General features: G+C 32.7%; 1 protein-coding gene across 2 annotated transcripts in view; it reads right to left on the reverse strand.

Annotated features, from left to right (window-relative positions):
* Positions 1–17230, reverse strand: part of LOC127707895 (uncharacterized) — a 30400-nt gene extending 13170 nt beyond the window's left edge. Inside the window, exons 1-4 of one of the 2 annotated variants that reach the window (XM_052212653.1) lie at positions 17089–17173; positions 14835–14908; positions 11866–12450; positions 129–200 (exon numbers count right to left, since the gene is read on the reverse strand). In XM_052212653.1, the coding sequence (XP_052068613.1) occupies positions 129–200; positions 11866–12439 (646 nt within the window). In that variant the 5' untranslated portion in view covers positions 12440–12450; positions 14835–14908; positions 17089–17173. Of the gene's footprint in view, positions 1–128; positions 201–11865; positions 12451–14834; positions 14909–17088 lie in introns of both variants that reach the window. The other variant, XM_052212652.1, reaches the window with a different exon arrangement.
* Positions 17231–20626: the final 3396 nt, after the last annotated feature.

Raw genomic sequence — 20626 nt, forward strand, 5'->3', positions numbered from 1 at the left:
ATATTATGACAACCAATTTCTCGAGAACTATTTCATTTAACTTTATCTCTTTTTTTTTAACAATTATTAGAATCATGAAATTTTGATACAAAAAAAAACTCAAAAATGAATAAAGATTTTTTTCTTACCTGATGTTGCTTTATCTGCATTAGTGTTCAACAATTCTGGTTCATCATAGGTAAAATAGTTCACATCACAAACTGCAAATGTAAAATATGACAAACATTCATTACATGATTCTATAGATATGTACAAAAAATAAAGCAACTTCAATTTCAGGAACATAATTTAAATTAATATCTGTTTGGCTATTTTCTGTTTGACAGCCCGCATTTACATATCTTACCGGCCATTTGTTCACTAATTATTTTATTGTTTACGAACACTTTTTTCAAACGATATTTTGTGTGTGCAATAGTATGGAAGAGCATCTTTTATGACCTAATGACACTTTTTCCTATTTATTTTCGATGGAGGCAATACTTTTGTCATTTTTCAGAAAGTTTACAACCTCTCGGTTTGAAAAGATTTTGAATTCCCTGTATTCAAAAAGCCGTAGGAATCATATATACACTTCAATGTTTCACAGTCTGATGTTGAAGTAGCATTATCTTCTATACTGACGTTTGATGTTGCTATAATAGTTTAACGTTGTTTAAACGTATAATAACATACATAGTTGATCATAGTTGTTTCTGTGTTATCAAAATTGGGAGGTATACTGTTTCAAACGGTAGTTTCAATAAAAATATTATATAGATTGATATAATCAATACCTCTGCTAATAACTCCTTCAGACAGAGTTGACCCTAGATAAAGTTGGCCCTTTCGATCATATAGCTCTCAACGCTTCTACGTTTTCATACATACATCCCTGGTTTTCTAATGTTTTGATTTGGATGTTCCTTGTGAAGGTAAATCCGAAAAGAGATTCGGACGCATTAAAATTATAAAAAGGTTAATTTCATTTAAATTTTAAAAAATGCCCTTTTTGGCCGGGTCATCAGTTTTGTCGACACAAAGAACCTATGGTGATAAAACGCTGTTGTGTACACTCAGTATTTGACCCCGTTTGCACGATAACTTTTTAATTCTACCATTGGTTTTAAATGTAGATCATCAAGTAATTTGTAGTTTAATAAATCTAATATTGTATTTGTGTTTTACCTAAATGCTGGTAAATCAAACATTTGAATTTCATAAATCCGCAAAAGCGGTTTAGATGTTTAGGTGTTCGTTTTAAAAAATCCACGTCCTGTTGTCCTAGAAATCGAATATACCATATTTTGGTTTAGTTTATGTTTAAAGCTCCGAGTTTTTCAAGTGATGTCGTTCTCTTGCATAATTGCTGTTCTGTGTGCCTATGTAATTTTTGTGACAACCATTACAGAAAATATTCATAGATTGGATTTCAGATGCACAAGTAAATCTACACATTTCGTTCCGTTTAAAGTTTGGGTTTTCTCCGTTTAATAACAGTATGACCTATAATATAATTTGTATATGACGTCCTTTTCACTAAACAGTGTTATAAGTCCAAAAACCTAATCAAACATGACTTTGTGATAAAAATACAATTCGCTTAACGGAATTGTAGATTCATAATATAAAGCCACACAGTCATATTAGATCTCTAGCAGCATACAGAAAATCGTGATACATATTTTTCCAGGTGTATACAGTTCATGTCAATATTTTACCCGTACTAAGCATGAAAAATATTCCATGAAGTGTCCATAAATAAAAACCTTTGAATTATCACTAATTGTTCATATCAATTTTTTTTATATAGAATACATTGCATCTATATATCCGAGGTCACGTCAGATATGAGATGCAATGTAATGTAGTCATTAAACATTGAACAAATGAATAATCATTGTATCTTTTCTCTGAATCACAAACTATTTCTAATTAAAAGATGTAAATTAAGCGTTAAAATTTTGAGTACGATACCTATAACAGCTGACAAATGTTTTAACCTTCGGAAAGGCATGTCACTGTTTCACTTACTTGAGTTTTTTTTTTAAGTCTCGCCACGATAAAGTGGCAGAGGCGAGACTTTGACTTGCTGTTGCGGACATCGTCGGTGGCGGCGCCAACAACTTGTTAAAGTTTAAGATATCGTCATTTAAAGGGGAACCGAATCGCTAGTCAATAATATGGATTTTTTTTTTGCCCCGCCCCCTCAGTCATTGTCGATTGACTTTGAAACTTTTGATTTGTTTAAAAGTTTCATGATTATGTCAGTTTAAGATGAACCACTAATCGTAAGTCAGTGATATTTGGTATGCAGTTGCATTAGCATTAGCACATTTCACTTCTATGGAGATTATATCCTGGACCTCACCCCCTCAGTCATGGACTATTGACTTTGGAACTTGTTAAAGTTTGTGATATGGTCAATTCAAGGGTAACTATTGCAAGCCGTTTTACTCTTAAGATAAGATATCTTATAAAAACTAGATTATATGAGATATCTTATATATTATATGAGATATCTTGAAGTTAGAATAAATAGTGAAACGGCTTGCCATAGGTCACCGCTTATTATGTATTTTTATGGTATGCAGTTGTATAAGCATTAGCACATCTAATTTCCATTGAGATACTGGGATGCTACTTTAATTTAGATCTCTGCCCTTGGAAACAGTTTTGTTAAAATATTGAAAAGGGTAAATTCTTATCGTGAAAGAGTAAATCGGGTACACCTTTCACATTTAGGCGTGTTTTGGTTTCTGCAGATTTGTCCTTATAACGTATGATAGCAAGGATGAATGATTTAACATCTCGCAAAACATTCGACCATTTTCATATATTTGAAGGCTAAATGTTGATTTGATATCACTATAAATTCACACTTCTAAAAAACAAAATAACCAGATGATGTTAAAACAAGTGCAAGTTTTACTTGTATAGAATTATTGACACAATATCATAGTAAAATTTATAAATATCAAACTTGTTATTCATGAAATTACTACAAAAAGCGAAGTCAGGCAACAACAGACTTGTAATTTATTTGTGGATCTTGGTAAAATGTATGCTACCTTTGACTATTTGTCCTCGATTACCAAACATTTATAGTTTGTTGTAGTGGTAGTAGCTTGGGTATTTAACGTCCTACACAATAATATAATCCTATAGGTCGACGTCCTTTCAGGAAATATTTTTTATAGAATTATTTTAGGCGCCGACCATTTATCTTTGAGGGGTCCTGGTTTTTCTCTCGGGACACTATTTTTTCCGACTTTTATAAAAAAAAAAAAAACCCAGCTTTTTCAATAACATACAGAAACAAGAAAATTAGGTTGAAACGCAATGTTGTAACTATTTCCCTCTTATTTTCAATGGAAACAACGATTTGTTTTATTCCCCTGTAAAACAAATAATACTTTCAAGAAATTTAGAAGTAGAATATCGCCTGTGATTGCAGATTACAGATAGGAGACCATATATTCTTTGATATTAGCTCTATAATGTATTTTGTATATTGGAAAGCTGCTAATGCATTGATATTTACAAGTTATTTCGCCCCTTGTCATTATTATTCACAATAGTGATTAATCTCATCTTTACATTGCTGTATACTGCAAGACGGCTTACAGACACAAGTTGTTATTCTGCAACTCGCCGTACAATAAACAAAAGATGTTTTGATCAATATTCTTTAGAAAACATCTTTTTGGTAGATAATGTAAGAAATATGAAGTCCCACTTTCCTAATCTTAACATTTGTCTGGAAAAAGATTGAAAAACAGTTGAATATCTGGCCAGAGGGGCGACATAGGACGATTGACCTGGAATTTTCAGGTACCAAGTGCACCATTTTAGAGTATAACACAAAATCTTTTCTTTGTTTGGTACTTGTTGGCATAAAAAATTAAAGCACTATATATAAGAAAATCATTTCATAAGCATTAACCTTATCAAATCGATAGAAATGATTTAAATAAAAGAAAATCTTAACTTGTTTATTTTTTTTATTTCTTTCTCTCCGCTTCGGTGGTACCCAATTTCCGGTGGCGATGATACACAGTGGACTTGTACATATTCATAAGTTGATAAATAACATTCATAAAAAAAATTCTTGTGACAATGTCCACACCAACTTCCGTTTTTTTAATATTCTTATTATGAAAGTCAATGGAAAACTAGGAACCGACATTTATCCTTAGTTAACGAACTCGAACAATAACATATAGCTGAGAGGGTGATGCAGTACATTGTTAACCATAACCCCGTCAGCAATGCGTTATTTAATTTAAGGAATGACTGTAATATTTTTCCTGTCTATGAAGAAATAACATCAAAAATGTGGTGCACACTGAATAACCAGCGTAGCGTGTTATTTTAAAGTGTGCACCACATTTTTTATGTTATTTCGAATAGACAGAAAAAATATTACAGTCATTTCTTATAATTTAATTCTAAATTCCATTTTAAACTGGAGTAAACCATGAAAAAACGTTGATGACGTCACGGTCACATGACAAAATTATGTCTATGAGCTGATAAACAAAACAACGTCAGCCAATCAGAAGACGTGTTACATCCAAAATTAAATTATTGTAATATACAGAATGTTCTGTTATAATTGTTTTTTAAATCTTAAATCGTTGTCTTTTAAATAATTGATTTTAATTCAAAATCTTTGTCTTTAAAATTATTGATTTAAAATTCAGTTATTGATATTTGATTGCTCTGGACGCAAGGATGACATATGTTATACGAATACTTATTTTTTACCTCGCAAAACTAATACGTATAATAGAATCGAATCCAGTGACACATTCCTTAAAGATTAAGATTTTAGGATTAAAAAAAGACTCTCTTTGCAAAAACAGACCCTCTGTAATTAGTTAAGAACGGAATAGAAATAACAAAAACAATATATTCAGGAAATGAGAAGAGCGAAAAATAAAACCTAAAAAAATATCCTACCACACGTTTTCACATATTATCCTAGAACTTACCTGCTTTAATCAAGATATTCGAAAGAAGATGTGCTAGGTAATGATACACTAATCAAAATAATGATAAAAAATACCGAAAGATTCGAAGAAGATATTTACCGTAACCAAAATTCTTCAACAAACTTTACTCAGATGGTTAAAAAAATTGGAGACCAAATTGCAGTGTCTATATATACAAAAAGGTGGACAATATTTTAAGATAAAAAAAAAGCTTTACTTGTGTTTCGTGAAGTCTGATTGATGTAATTTCCGCTAGTGGTTGTCACAAAAATTACATAGACAAACGGGACAACAATTACACAACACACAAGTTCCCAATGTTTTATGTTACTTCTGCGCTATTGTGTACCCTGTTTCTAGTGCTTTTGTTCTACTAAAATGTAACGTTAGCTAAAAAATCCAGGACTATCTCGTAAAAGTTAACCAATAATTATCTCGAAAGATGTTGAAAATAAAAAATGAATAAATGAGGTTACTCTCGTAAGAGTTGAAACAAGTTGTAGAAATAGTTTATTGATTAAATATATAAAGGAAATGCCTTTTTTGATGCATTTATTGGTATGAATAGAATTTCGGATCACATTCGTCTTACTGTTCTTATATCATATTGTGACCTCGATCTGTCGGATGAACATCCGAAGGATATTGTTCAATAGATGTATTACACTTTCTGATTTTTACCAATAGGGACAACTAAGAAGACTTAAATCAAGATGATACAAAATCAACAAAAATCAGTGAGGCTTTCGGGAAAGACATAAAGATCATACAAAGATAAGGCGACTCGTATACATACAATTGCTTTTGTTGTTCTTAGTTGTCACCTTTCATCCCAATGTGACCATTGTCCTCAAGCCCTTCCTTACAAGAGATTGTTTTTCACCATCGCCCGTTATGGCTTACCGCAGACCCAAACATCTCAAAGAAATACTAGTAAAGTGGAAAAAACAAAGAGATCTCGGAAATCGGGAATCACAAACCATGTGGAATTATTAATTGTTATTGTTATTAACCAGCCAACACATTAACTCACTTTCGTCAGCACAGAAAACAAGCAGCGATACAATATCACTGTAACACGGGATTATAGTATTTAATATGTTCTTACTTCTGGAACTTAAAACCTGCAATATGTTGATGAAACAGAAGCAAAATTAAACATCAGATTAAACTTGCACACTCATCGGTAATCTTATCACCCCCACACTTATTAATACCAAACAGAAAACAATAAACTTGCGGAAAAGATGGTATACCGCAAACAAAAGGTGCAAAAATTAGTACACCATATCCGGATTTCGACAATTAATGTCTCTTCAGTGATGTTAGGGATCGAAACGGTATAAGGAAGGCCATATAATTTACCTCAATTTAGGATAGACTCTTGAATTTTGAAGAGTCGAAATATTAGAAATAGGATGAACGGATCATATGAATAAAGGCAACAGTAGTATACCGCTGTTCGAAACTCATAAATCGATAGAGATAAAAACAAATCCGGGTTACAAACTAAAACTGAGGGAAACGCATCAAATATAAGAGGAGAACAACGACACAACAAAAACACAACATTAAAAATGTAACACATACAGAAACGAACTATAATATAACAATTGCCATTTTCCTGACTTGGTACAGGACATTTTAAGAAAAAAATGGTGGGTTGAACCTGGTTTTGTGGCATGCCAAACCTCCCGCTTTAATGGCAACGTCAAACACAACACCAAAACGACAACATCACATGACAGGACCACAATACAAATAAATGGGAGAACATTTATGACAAAGAAACACACGAATAATAGCTAACAAAAGGTACTAGGCTTAAAATTCAATACGCCAGACGTGCGTCTCGTCCACACAAGAACATCCAGTGACGCTCAGATGAAAAAAGCTTGAAAGCCAAAACAAATACAAAGACGAAGAGCACCGAGGACCAAAACTTCCAAAAAGTTGCGCCTAACACGGCCAGGGTTTTCTGCCTGGGACAAGAACATCCTTATTATTTAGAATAATTTATAATTTTGCAAACAGTAAATTTTATAAAATGACTATATAACAGATATACATGATAAAACCGAAGTGGGGACCAACTACAGAACAAAAACGGATACATTACATAAAACAACTCAATCCAACACATAAAAATACACAGCCGAGTCAGCAAAAGCATAAACGCACAAAGTGACGTCACATCTGACACTCCAAAAAAACACACAAAGTGACGTCACATCTAAATTTGCCAAAATATTTCCCAAAAATAAGATAGGATCAGGATTGACTCAAGATTAGATTTGCAACACTGACACTACATTTACCAACAACAATGAAAATTACAATACTTATTAATATCAAATTGTGGTAGTAATTAGATAATTAATTGTATTATCTAGCTATGTCGGTGTTTCTTCTGAATCAAACTGTAAACCAAATATATCGTATAAATTTCGTTGAACCAAACTAAAATTTAATAAATGAAGGGGGTGATTAATTATCTTTACCATAACACACGAATATAACAGAAAAAGACGTTAAGACATTTGACAAAATCCGACGAGAATAACAAATATAACATAAAAATTAAATACATGAATTTGGGATAGAAAGGTACCGTAACACGTCTTATAGCAATGCGGTTTCACACTCAGCAAAACAGTCACAATCGGGAATAAGTCACGTTCGGTAATTAAAAGATCAGACGACGTAATGACAAACCACAATCTAACACGTGGTAAAAATGTCCTTAGTTAGTTTGGACAAAGACACATCGTATGGACTAACCAATTCGTGATGGTGTCCGTAAAATTTACGGAGTGTCATTTTTAATCTGTCCTCCTCATAACTTTGTTGGAGCAGTTTCTGTGTAAGGAGCACACTCCTGTATATGAAGTCCGTATAGTGTGAACAAGCACGAGAATAACGTATCAATTGAGATATGTAAACAGCATACGAAGGGGCAGAGGGTATGTTACTGCTGAGAAATTGGAAATTGATAAATAGGAAGTTGAAATCGTCCGAAGGAAAATATAATACAAGCCCAAACGAAAAAATATAAACAAGTCTAAACTGAAAACAACATTCAAACCTATGATGGCGTTGGATAAAAACCGCAATTTTTATACGTGTGCATGCAAAACAGTATATATATATAAAGTGCATAGAAAATCAACCTAACGATGTAAGAGTAGATCTGATTCTTTACTTCCTCCCCCAGCGGGGCTGGAACCTGCACTTTTTAATTCTCACTTCTACGACAACACCGCCTAGCATTGCGCAGACGCCTTATCCCCTCCTCTAATATATGTAAGATCCTTTACAATAGATTATTCAGCTGATCATTAACAGTTTCATCTTCATGCCTAATATATCATGTACTGTGTTACGACGCTAGATAAAAACTGACGAGGAAAGGTAACACCCGGCCACCGAAAGCTTTATTATTATAGAGCCTAGGTGGTCGAGTGGTCTAGCGCGTCATGCATGGCACCCCAACAACGTTAACAGGTGAAATTCAATCAGCTGAGAATGTAAATATTGATTTGTGTGTATACAATACAGGTAAATCGTCTGACTTATCGGAATGTGTAAACAATAACAAAGATCTAAATAAAGCTAAAAACGCATGTTCAGTGGACAATATTGAAGAAATTAAAGTAGCCAAAGAATATTGGAAATTGGATGATGATTCTGATTTCTTTTCTACTTTTAAGTTCCGTAAAGCGAAAGATAGAACATGTGTCAAATCGCCGGCTACAAATATTTGTGTTAAAACGAAAGAAATTAACAATTCAAATAAAAGAACTGAAGAAAGTGAAACAGACGATTCTGATATAAAAATCGTACATGATGCAAGTGATGATGGAAAATGTGATTTGATTTCCAAATTTGTCCTGAAAAAAAGTAGGAATAGAATTGGTCAACTGATATGCAAAATTGAAAATACGGGTAGACTAATTATTTTTGATATGGACCAAAACACATACGAAGAACTAACTAGCAGTGACCGATATTACAAAAAGTTCAATACAGTATTGACACAAGACTTCAGTGATGTTCGTGAAACGCAGTATATGAATGCTGAAATTGAACAGGCAATACTTCAAATGATAGACTATGCTAAAAATAAAAAATTGTTGTAAATAATTTGTTGGTAAATATAATTTTTGTGAGCATGCGCGTATGTATTTGTAAGATTGAGTGTATGCTAGTTTTTTTTTTGCCTGCGGAATTTTTTATGACTGTTTTCTCATAAACATTGTTTTATATTGATGAATATCAACGTTTCTGATCGTGAATTCGCATGGTGGAATGGAATCCAGCCCCGTACGAACATTTGATTATTTCGTTTCGCTTTTCGTCACTTTATTTACTGAAAACAAAGACAATTATCAGTTGATTTTATGTTTCATTTTGTATTCTGCGTAGGTTTCTAATATAAATTGAATGATTGAGCTGCATGAAAGATTAGTGTGAGGTAGCATGATAGTATAGGGACTTGATGTTTTTCATAAATATGTTGTAAATTGATGTAGAAGATAATAATGATTTGTGCAATAAATTTTATCAAGATAAAAAAAAAAAGCGCGTCATGCATAGTGCAAGGCGATTTGATGCCACGATATCTCAGAAGCATGAGTTCGAATCCCGGCCAGGGAAGAACAAAAAATTTGCTTCCGCAAATTTACAGATCTAACATTGTTGGGCCGTTGTTTAGACGAATTATATATACAGAATGTATTTTCAGCCATGTATCACCATCACTGCTGGTGATCCGATGGATAAAATATGTTGTAGAGTCGTCACTGGTTCAGACGTACTTATAATATAATTATTTCTGTGACTGCATCTTACATTAATTTGTAAGATCCTTTACAATAGATTATTCAGCTGATCTGTAACAATTTCATCTTCATGCCTTATATATCATGAACTGTGTTACGACGCTAGATAAAAACTGACGAGGAAAGGTAACACCCGACCACCGAAAGCTTTATTATTATAGAGCCTAGGTGGTCGAGTGGTATAGCGCGTCGGGCATAGTGCAAGGCGATTTGGTGCCACGATATCTCAGTAGCATGAGTTCGAATCCCGGCCAGGGAAGAACAAAATATTTGCTTCCGCAAATTTACAGATCTAACACTGTTGGGCTGTTGTTTAGACGAATTATATATATATATATATATATATATATATAAACTACTTAAAAAAGGTTGAGCAACACAACTTCTGACTGAAAATACAGTTAAACCAAATCTGCATTTATCTTTAAAGTTTGTGGTTTCTTAATACTCAATCATTTGTGTATTCTAAAGTCTTACAGTTATGCTTGTCCAATTTCAGACATCCACACTTTTCCCAAACGTGTAACAATTTGGTGCACATTATTCAATTCATATAGCATAAAATGCACAAAATTGACAAAGGGTGAATCTGATGGCATACTTGATTACATATGAGCAGAAACTAACATTTCTCTTGCAAAAAAAAAAATTGGGAGTGGCATTTTTGTTTAACCCCCCCAATTTGTTACGACGCTAGATAAAAACTGACGAGGAAAGGTAACACCCGGCCACCGAAAGCTTTATTATTATAGAGCCTAGGTGATCAAGTGGTCCAGCGCGTCGGGCATATTGCAAGGCCATTTGGTGCCACGATATCTCAGTAGCATGAGTTCGAATCCCGGCCAGGGAAGAACAAAATATTTGCTTCCTCAAATTTACAGATCTAACACTGTTGGGCTGTTGTTTAGACGAATTATATATATATATATATATATAAACTACTTAAAAAAGGTTGAGCAACACAACTTCTGACTGAAAATAAAGTTAAACCAAATCTGCATTTATCTTTAAAGTTTGTGGTTTCTTAATATTCAATCATTTGTGTATTCTAAAGTATTACAGTTATGTTTCTCCAATTTCAGACATCCACACTATTCCCAAACGAGTAATAATTTGGTGCACATTATCTAATTCATATAGCATATAATGCACAAAATTGACAAAGGGTGAATCTGATGGCATACTTGATTACATATGAACAGAAACAAACATTTCCCTTGCAAAAAAAAAATAAAAAAATTGGGAGGGGAATTTTTGTTAACCCCCCCCCCCCCCCCCCCCCCCCCCCCCATTTGTTTTTTCACAACTGTTTTCTTCTTTAATCAGTTCAACATCCTTGCGGCTAATTTCTGATCATTTTGAGTATTTTCTACATAGATAATTGCCTTTAAAGTTTGACCCCCGTTTATCTCAATGGAAATGTTGCAAAACATTCTTGGAGTAATTAAATATATATATACTTTTTGCATACCTTCAGATGGATGAAAACACTAGACATTTTAATATCGACTTGCATGAATAAATAATTTATGTGCACATGAACTAACTTTTGTGCCTAAACAAATATTATGAGTTTTGTGTAAAGTCGGCCGCCTCTGTTTCTTTATAGAAAATTGAGTATTATAAAAGAAAAGTTAAAAATCTTTTTACTTATTCTGTAGTAGGTAATAAATGGTGATCAACTTCTACACCATGAAGGCTAAAATGTCGAAAATCCTATTCAATTAAATTATTGACGAAACGAACAGAAACGACTTAAATTATCTGTTTGATACTTTTGATAGAAGTCAATCTGTTTAAAATAAATATCCCGTGTTCAATCTTTGCTTACAAGGAACTGACAGTTTTACTTTCTGTTTTGGTAATTATTATACCAGCCAATGAAATTTCAGCCTTCAAATTTTTGAGGTGTGTATTAATCCGACGAAACCAGAGAATCCCGAATGATCTTTTAAATAGAAAGTAACATGGAGCGTTTTCGGATCCTTGTAATCAAAGCTTGGACACATGATATGTATCTTAATCAGATTGGATATAAGTATGCTTACAATAATCGCATGTGAAGGTATCTGTAAAAGCTGTTGCTTCTGATAACAAATCGTCCAAAGAACCTATTTTTGTGTATTTAGTTGCATCGACGACTGTCTGTTTAAGTTGGTTATCAGAGTAGTACCTGCTGTATTCAGGGTAAGCATCTTGGGCATCATATATCCTAAGATCAATAGTATCCGGTTTTTCATTTCCTGCTAAGGTGAATGTATCATTATTTTCACCTATTGCTATCATAAGACAGTAATTTGGTATTTCTGCTCTATCACCATTTGCTTCTGTAAATATGGTTGTCCATATATATTTCAAGTTCTTTATTGTTTCTACACTACCGGAACTTGTTTCATCAGGAAACGTGTTCAGAGCAGTATCTATACCTTCAACAGTAGTTTTAGAAATAAAATTAAAAAGTTCATTCGCCTCACTCCCATACACATGACAAGAAAAACGAGTTTGCATGTACCCAACACTAAATGATGCGACAACTGTCTTCGCAAATTCCATCTGCTTTATCCTTTGTTCTTTTGAAATTTCTATTGGATTAACGAAATAAAATGCAATGTCATATCTCATCGGAGCACATCCTGAAACAAAATGATTGAATCAAAAGCATTGTCATAATTTATTTGTTCATTTCGATTTTCTTTTAAATTTAGTATAAATACGTTTTATATGATAGAACTATATTATCTTTAATTTTGAAATAAATTTGATGATTGCAGGAAAGTATCAGACCAATTCAAATTTGTTATAAGACAGAAAATATCATTTATCATAATTGAAATCCTGTTTTATAGTTTTTTTCTCGTATGTAGTGCTCATTCAGTAAACGCGCATTAGATGTATGTTCCTAATTATTGTTTTAAGTTATGGGACATGTGCTCGTTAGCTAATTCCCACGATTATATCACTCCACCCATACTTTATTTCACGCGTAGTTATCTCGTTGTGTCAAAGTCCATTCTGTAGTATATATTTGATTTCAATGCCCATATCAACCCCATACCTTGGTGGTACCCAAAGATTGTCTATGCTATAAAGCACGCTATTTACAAATTAACGTATTTAATGAACGACAAGTACAGCTTTATATATGATTGTAATATTAACGGCGATGACACTTGTTCAAGGTTAAACACTGTCCAATGAAAAACAACTGCACTTTCATGATTTAGATATGTCAGTTTAATACTAGTGAGCTTATATACTGTACAAAACGTTTTTTATGTTTAGATAATGCGTACAGTGCAACAGTTGTTTTCAGTAGAGATTTGTATTTCAGATGCATGCAAATAAACTTGTTGAGAGATTTTTTTCAATGAAGTTCTGACCCGAGAGCATATTTTGTGCTATTGAATAGTGTTCCATACCCGAATGTATTTGAGAGGTAGATACACGATCTGTTCTATGTACATGTAAACTATCCATGTTGCCTTCTTTCAAAGCCAATAGGACGTATACTGTCAGTGGAGTTGTTAAAAAAGGAAATATTTAAAAAAAATTGTGTAGGCATACATTCCCTCCTTTCCAAACAATAGGAGAAACATCGACAAATTTATTAATTTTGTAAAAAATGTTTACTTCCGTACTCCTAACAACAAAATTATCATATTTAAATTTACCTGTGTACGTTGTTTTATTTGCCGTCATTTTGTCCCAGGTAAGAGTTGTCTTATTGACACTCTTCCTACATCTTATTTATTACTACCTGTAACGTCTATGTTATATAGGCACCTACATTTTAATATTGTATTTTTATTGTGTCATAGATCAAACTTATTCGTTCAGTGCATGTTTACTTGTTTGTGTTTAAATGTCTTTTTGGTTGAGTTAAGCCATTTCAATTGATATTTTATAGTGTGTATTTTTATGTTGTAATGTTACACTATTGTCTCAGGTTAGGGTGAAGGTTTGCGCCTGTTAAAACGTTTAAACCCGCTGCATTTTTAAGCACCTGTCCTAAGTCAGGAGCCTGTTGTTCAATGGTTGTCGTTTGTTGGTGTGGTTCATAGGTGTTTCTCGTTTCTCGTTTTTTATCTAGATTAAACCGTTGGTTTTCCTGTTTGAATTGTTTTACACTAGTCATTTTGGGGCCCTTTATAGCTTGTTGTTCGGTATGAGCCAAGGCTTCGTGTTGAAGGCCGTACTGTGACCTATAATTGTTAACTTTTTTTATACATTGTGACTTGGATTGAGAGTTGCCTCATTGGCACTCATACCACATCTTGTTCTTATTTATATTGTTTGTTGTTATGTCCAGTGACAAAATTTGTCAGCATTATTAGTTAACGGAGAAAGCCCTAGTGTAAAGTGAATAGAAAAATATTGAATACCTAGTAGCATATATTTCTGGAATGTTTGATTTGGACACGATGAACAAAAAAACAGGTACCATGATTAACAAAACGTAAGGGGGTAACATTTTCTGCATTAAATTCACTGGACGGAGACGCTAAGAATAGGAGAAAAAAAGGTGAAAGGATAAACGAAGACCTTTTAGAAATAAATAAAAGGATTGATAATACGCCCATCTCAGAATAAGGAACACACTTTATGTACTGTGAAAGCGTTTTGTGTTCTACCCGACGGACATAGACGCCGACAATGTGGTTATGGGTATGACGTAAATACAATCACAGAAGATCTTAAGAATGATATTATAAATTCTTCTAAATTCAAGAGAGTCAAACAGTCAACAATCATACCATCACCACATCTCAGCATAATACCCTATCTGAACATTTGAAGGTCCCTACTATGTAATGGGACGACCATATGATATTCGTGGTGTTGCCATGCATGTTCATTTTTTGTTTGTCAAATATCGTTTCATCTCGGCTAATATTTCTGTCCCTTTACGACTTTCTCTTACTACAACAAAAAAAAACTTTTAATTAACTTTTGTAATAAAACATAAGCACATAATGAGGAGTGTAAAAAAACTGTTTGGATGTTTTAGATACATTACGTGATTTTGATGGACCTTTCAATTCGGTTGACAGTTATGAATGTTCGACTCTCTACACTTCACTTCCATACAATCTTGTTAAAAAAAAAAAATATCTTATTTAATTAAATGGTCTTTTGATAAATTATTTGTAGGTTGTAGGTATTCCTATGGGTATTGATCACACTCCTCCAATAGCAGACTTGTTCCTGTATTGCTCTGAATACAGTTCATGGCCACACTTAGTAAAGATCCATCTAAATAAGTTTTCTATGTTGTGTTTTGTGTACTATTGGTCTTTTTCTTTTTTTAGCCATGGCGTTGTCTGTTTATTTTCGACATATGAGTTTGAATGTCCCTCTGGTATCTTTCGCCCCTCTTCTTCTTCCATTTGATTAAAATTTTTAATAACACTAACCGTTACCTTGATGATATTTTTTTTTTTATATAATCAACAATTCTCCAATTCTACTGCAAAAATATCACTAAAGGAACTGACTTTAAATAAATCTAGTAAAATAGAAATAATGGTCCTATTATATATTTTGATATATCAGTTTCACACGGGAAACTCTATACAGAAATTCACGACAAAAGATACTATTAGGACTAGAACATTTAAGTTTTGACCGAATTCTTCAATTAGCTTTATAATTAGTGGATTCAAAATTGGAAACTATATTCCTCGTGTGTCCATTCTGTTGCATGAATAGTCAGAGGAACTGTACCATCATAGTTTATCTAACTTTGTTTCAATTTGTGAAGACCGAAATGTTTTATTTCTAAACCACGCAAACGTCCCGCGCCGGACCAGACTTAAGAACAGAAAACAATTTGTTTTTACCAATTGATATACTTGCAACTACATGTAGTTGAATCGTGTAATTATTTTAATAAGAACGAACATTACTGCTTTCATTTGTTTCACTTTTTTTTTATTTCAACACTCTTTCTTAAAAGTTATTAAAATAACTAAAAACGTATTTAGATAAGAAGATTTACACGATAAAAGGATCTTCAGGAGCGTAAATTGTCGTAAAGTAAAATTATATATGTATCTATAATGCTTAATGCATCCGCTCTGGAAATATAGGCATATGTTCGCCTTTTTTTGTAAGGGTTGTTACTTTCAGTTATATGGAGTGTCGTTCGTGCGTACATAGTATGGCAATATTTGCTTATTTATTGTTTATTTCGTGGCTGCGCTAACATAACTAAAAAGGTACCAAGATAACGTTTTACTTGATTGTTTGATCAGTCTGTTCACAATAGCTATACGTCATTGTAGACAACTTAGTTTGGAAATTACCAATCAACATACCTCGATTGTGCATGATGCCCAGCTTAAACTGTAATTTAGCCGATTAAGTTCTATTCTCAATCTTAAATTTGTATAAGAAATCAAAACTTATGAAGAACGGACAAATAGAGTGTTATTGCTATAAGGTACCTAGTCGTTGGGGTATTATACATAGTAAGATAATAAGATCCAATGGCATTGAACGATTAAAGGCCTATTCACCGGGATGAGTCATGCAAATCCAGTTTTTGTTAAACGAATTAAAAATATAAATTATCCTATAATTGAATAATGATTTGAACGTTTTCGTAGCTTCAGATCTTTCACGATCCTTTTCACGATCCGAAAAATCAATTTTTTGTAAATATTTCATTTTTTTGCAAAATTTCTGATTAAGCTAACACAAATTAACGTTATGAACCATTTGAATCATTAAAATGAATGAAATTTTACACAGAAAAGTTGTTTAGTTATTCGAATTATCATAAAAGTCTTCTTTGTTTACATATTTAATGTCATTGAAATGTTGAAGAGCAATCTGCCTTTTGTAGTTTTGTAAAAATGATGTACTTTTAAACCTTGATTTTTCTCAGATACTGATCATAATGTTGAACCATTTTGACAGACAGTTTTATTTATAAGTAAATTTTCCGTATAATTCATTAAATCAGATTAGCAATTGACCTTGCAAATGTCTTCTCGATAAAATTTCATTCACAACCCTATACCAGAGCTTTCACGATCCAATCGCAATACTTGACCACCGTTAGGTATTCTTTCACAATCATTTTTCTCGATATACCGAATCACACCCGTGATAAATGTCCTTGCATAATGAAACGCCGAATAATGCTGTTATTATTTTTATTTCAAATAAATATTTAATACTCGCTGAAAAATTCCGGATCTGTTCAAAGTAAGATGAACAAACCATTAAACATTAGATCTGACATTTAAAAGAGGTACGCTACTAACCTGCCTCGGATATATCAATATTTATGACCAGAAGTATCCCGAAGATGAAGAAAGTTACCATTTTTCTAGTATCCATTTCCATGTCTTAATTATGATTAGTTGTTACTTAATAAAGTCAGACTTCTTTTATCTTTAAAAAATCTTTCTGCTGCTTAATCTTTTACAAATTAAATGAATAATTACAATACATAATGACACTGTATTAATGATTCGTCACTATCTCAATACATATTAACAAATTTGAACTTCAATGAATTAGTTCGTGTTATTTAAATCGCTATCACTATCTTTAATCTGTAAAGTATATATACTAATGATAATTTTAATTGTTGTTTTCTTGTTGCCGTTTTGTAATACATGTTTTGAACGGTGAAGCAATGTCAGGATGTCGGTAAATGTGACATGTATTTGTACGAATACCTATTGGTATTGCCTTCACCATTGTTTTTCATGCCCGTTCATTGCGTACAAGATCTTTAGAAGTTTTCTTTATAAAGATCATATTACCACATACACTGGACAGAAAAAAATATTTATGAATTGATCAAAATTAATAATTAAAACCAGGAAATATAAAGTTCGAAAAATATCTTGGAATGTTCCCCTTTTTTTGGTGGGACTGAGTGACAGATGTTCTATAAAAGGACAACTCTCAACATACTTGTTATACAATTTGATAGTGGTTATGAACCGCCCTTTATATATGACTACACGCTTCTGGAAAATGCCACTAATATGACTCACACGCTTCTAGGAAATGCCAATGATAAATGACCCTACGATTCTTCTCAGTCATCTTAGAAAGGAACTGGTATATCAACTGACGCTTTTGAGAATCTAACTGATATATGACAAAGCGTTTCTGATTAAATGAGGTTTAATACACCATTTGCTACATAAGGAAATGTATGTACCAAGTCAGGAATATGACAGTTGATTTTTATTTGTTTGATGTGTTTGAGCTTTTGATATTTCCATTTTATAAAGGACTTTCCGTTTTGAATTTCCCTTGGAGTTCGGTATTTTTGTTATTTTACATTTTTCTGATAAATTCAATATGATATAAGGCAAAATAATACGTGTCTGGGAAATATGACTGATATATCCCATACCCAAGCGATTGGTTTCAAATATGTTTTATAGTAGTAACAGATAGTTCAGTTAAACATTATTTCAAGAAAACAGATTCATTTTGGAAAACATTTACAATAATTTTATATCCTCAAATATTAAAACTGTATTTTTGGGGGTATATTATGGAATTGAGAAACATTAGGAATTTTTACTAGCCATTGATTTTGTTTTCTTTGCTCTAAGACGATCGGGTTTGGAGTAATCAAGTAGTATCATAACTATGGAAGAGTCTTCATTACAATGATGATACTACACAATTTTCATGTGCTTAATACCTTATTTTGAATAGTTTTATTGCTGGAATGAGTACTTTAAAGTGCAAAGTAAAAACCTGACCATACTAACATTATAAAACAGAGAAAGATGTCCAATGGTAGCTTTGTAACTAATGTTTAAAGAATAAATCTGAAATAAATTAAGTTCAAACCATCTGTAACACTTTCTTCTAGATCTTCCAATGTGAAACCTGACAAAAGTAGCTTTGGTGTTGTAATTTTTTTTCTAATGCGGAAATATGATCATAAACATTTGGAGACATCCAAGTAAAAAATTGCTGTTTACATACACTATAAGCATTTCCACTTAATCGTCAATCGGTATTATTTGATAAATTTTGGGGACTTTTTTTAGAAACCTTTTAAAGATTCCCATGAATATAAAATTAACAAACTAACAACGAAACGTTGCCATGTTCCAAATAATGAATTAGGTTATATGTTTTTGTAGACACTCACAATTTCATGTTTGTGTACATGCCTGGTGATCTGTTTCTCTTATATTTCCCTTTGGTGTACATACTTGATTTACTTGATTGTGACACCATAACTTATGTTTCGCCTTGTCAAGTATGTATTGGGAATTCATTTTACTCCTCATTTCGCAGCTGTAACGCTGGTATGAACGTAATTAAAATTTTTCAAACATAAGCTTTGGTTTTAACGTAGCCAAAATCCTCCATTTATAGCCTTGACATTAACCTGCTCAAATCCTAAATAATATCATATGTATTAACGCTATCAAAATCATGAAATGATAGCCCTTGTATAAACGTAGTCAGTATCCTTAACTAATAGTATTAGCATTAATACATATCCTTATGTATGGAGTCAAATCGCAACTTCAAAGGTAGTACTACGTTTACTCGATACAATTTCGCTGTCTGATTTTCCATCCGATTCGACGAGATCTCTAGGTAAATCGAAAGGCGTTTAAAAGAAAGCTGTAAAGATTGTAATATATGTAATACATTTTTTTAATAGAATGATTTATTTGTACGAATGATTAGATTTGGTGATAAATTAGGTTAATGGTGATAATATACGTCATCACGCAGGGTGTCAGCGATCAAAATCGGACCACCATCTTGTCACTTGATGGTAAGATGTTTTCTTATGTCTGTTATACGAGGGCTATGGTTATACAGTCCATTTAAGACCTTATAAACTAGGCTACAAATGGTCCATCACAATGACGGATATTTGTGAGTTACAAGTATTTTCTCGAGTTCAAAAATAAATTGAGACTTGTTAATTTGTTGATAAAGTAGACTGTTTCTGTTGTTCGAGATTTTGTTATGAAAACAGTTGCCGATATCCTGCAAGTTTGCCGAATTCCTAGAACGAGTATCGAAGTGGTTGCAAAAATGACAGAACAATGAGTGATGGACTATTTGTAGCCTAGTTTATAAGGTCTTTGATGGACTGTTCTGTATGACCCTAGCCCTCATATAACTGACATACTAACATCTTACCTTCAGTCGACAAAATTTTGAAGCTGACACCCTGCGTGATGACGTAGACCCCCCCTTTTTGAGTTGTATTTTCGATAGGGTTTAAAAACCAATATATTTCTGTTGTTTTGCTGGCCCATTTACTTTAATCCATCATTTCAAATCAATATAAATCAAAGTAAATTATGTTACACACGCTAGACTAAGAATAGAGAATTACAAGTGAACCAAACTCTAAAGTATATAAAAAATCACTCAATTTTTTACTTGCAACTTTTAATTGAAAAGTTATCATATCAGTGTTAACATCTGATTTTTGTCGAGCCTGTGACTTTTGTCGCAGAAAGCTCGACATAGGGATAGTGATCCGGGGGCGGCGGCGTTAATTTACTTCTTAAAAGCTTTATATTTTAAAAGATGGAAGACCTGGATGCTTCATACTTTGCATATAGATGCCTTATGTTACGAAGTTTCCATCTGTCACATGTCCATTGTCCTTGACCTCATTTTCATGGTTCAGTGACTACTTGAAAAAAGTGAAGATTTTTTGTAATGTTAATTTATCTCTTATTATGAGTAATAGGATAACTATATTTGGTATGTGCGTACCTTGCAAGGTCCTCATGCCCATCAGATAGTTTTCACTTGACCTCGACCTCATTTCATGGATCAGTG

The sequence above is a fragment of the Mytilus californianus genome, unplaced genomic scaffold (assembly GCF_021869535.1).
Source record: "Mytilus californianus isolate M0D057914Y unplaced genomic scaffold, xbMytCali1.0.p SCAF_7, whole genome shotgun sequence".
Classification (NCBI taxonomy): Eukaryota; Metazoa; Mollusca; class Bivalvia; order Mytilida; family Mytilidae; genus Mytilus; species Mytilus californianus.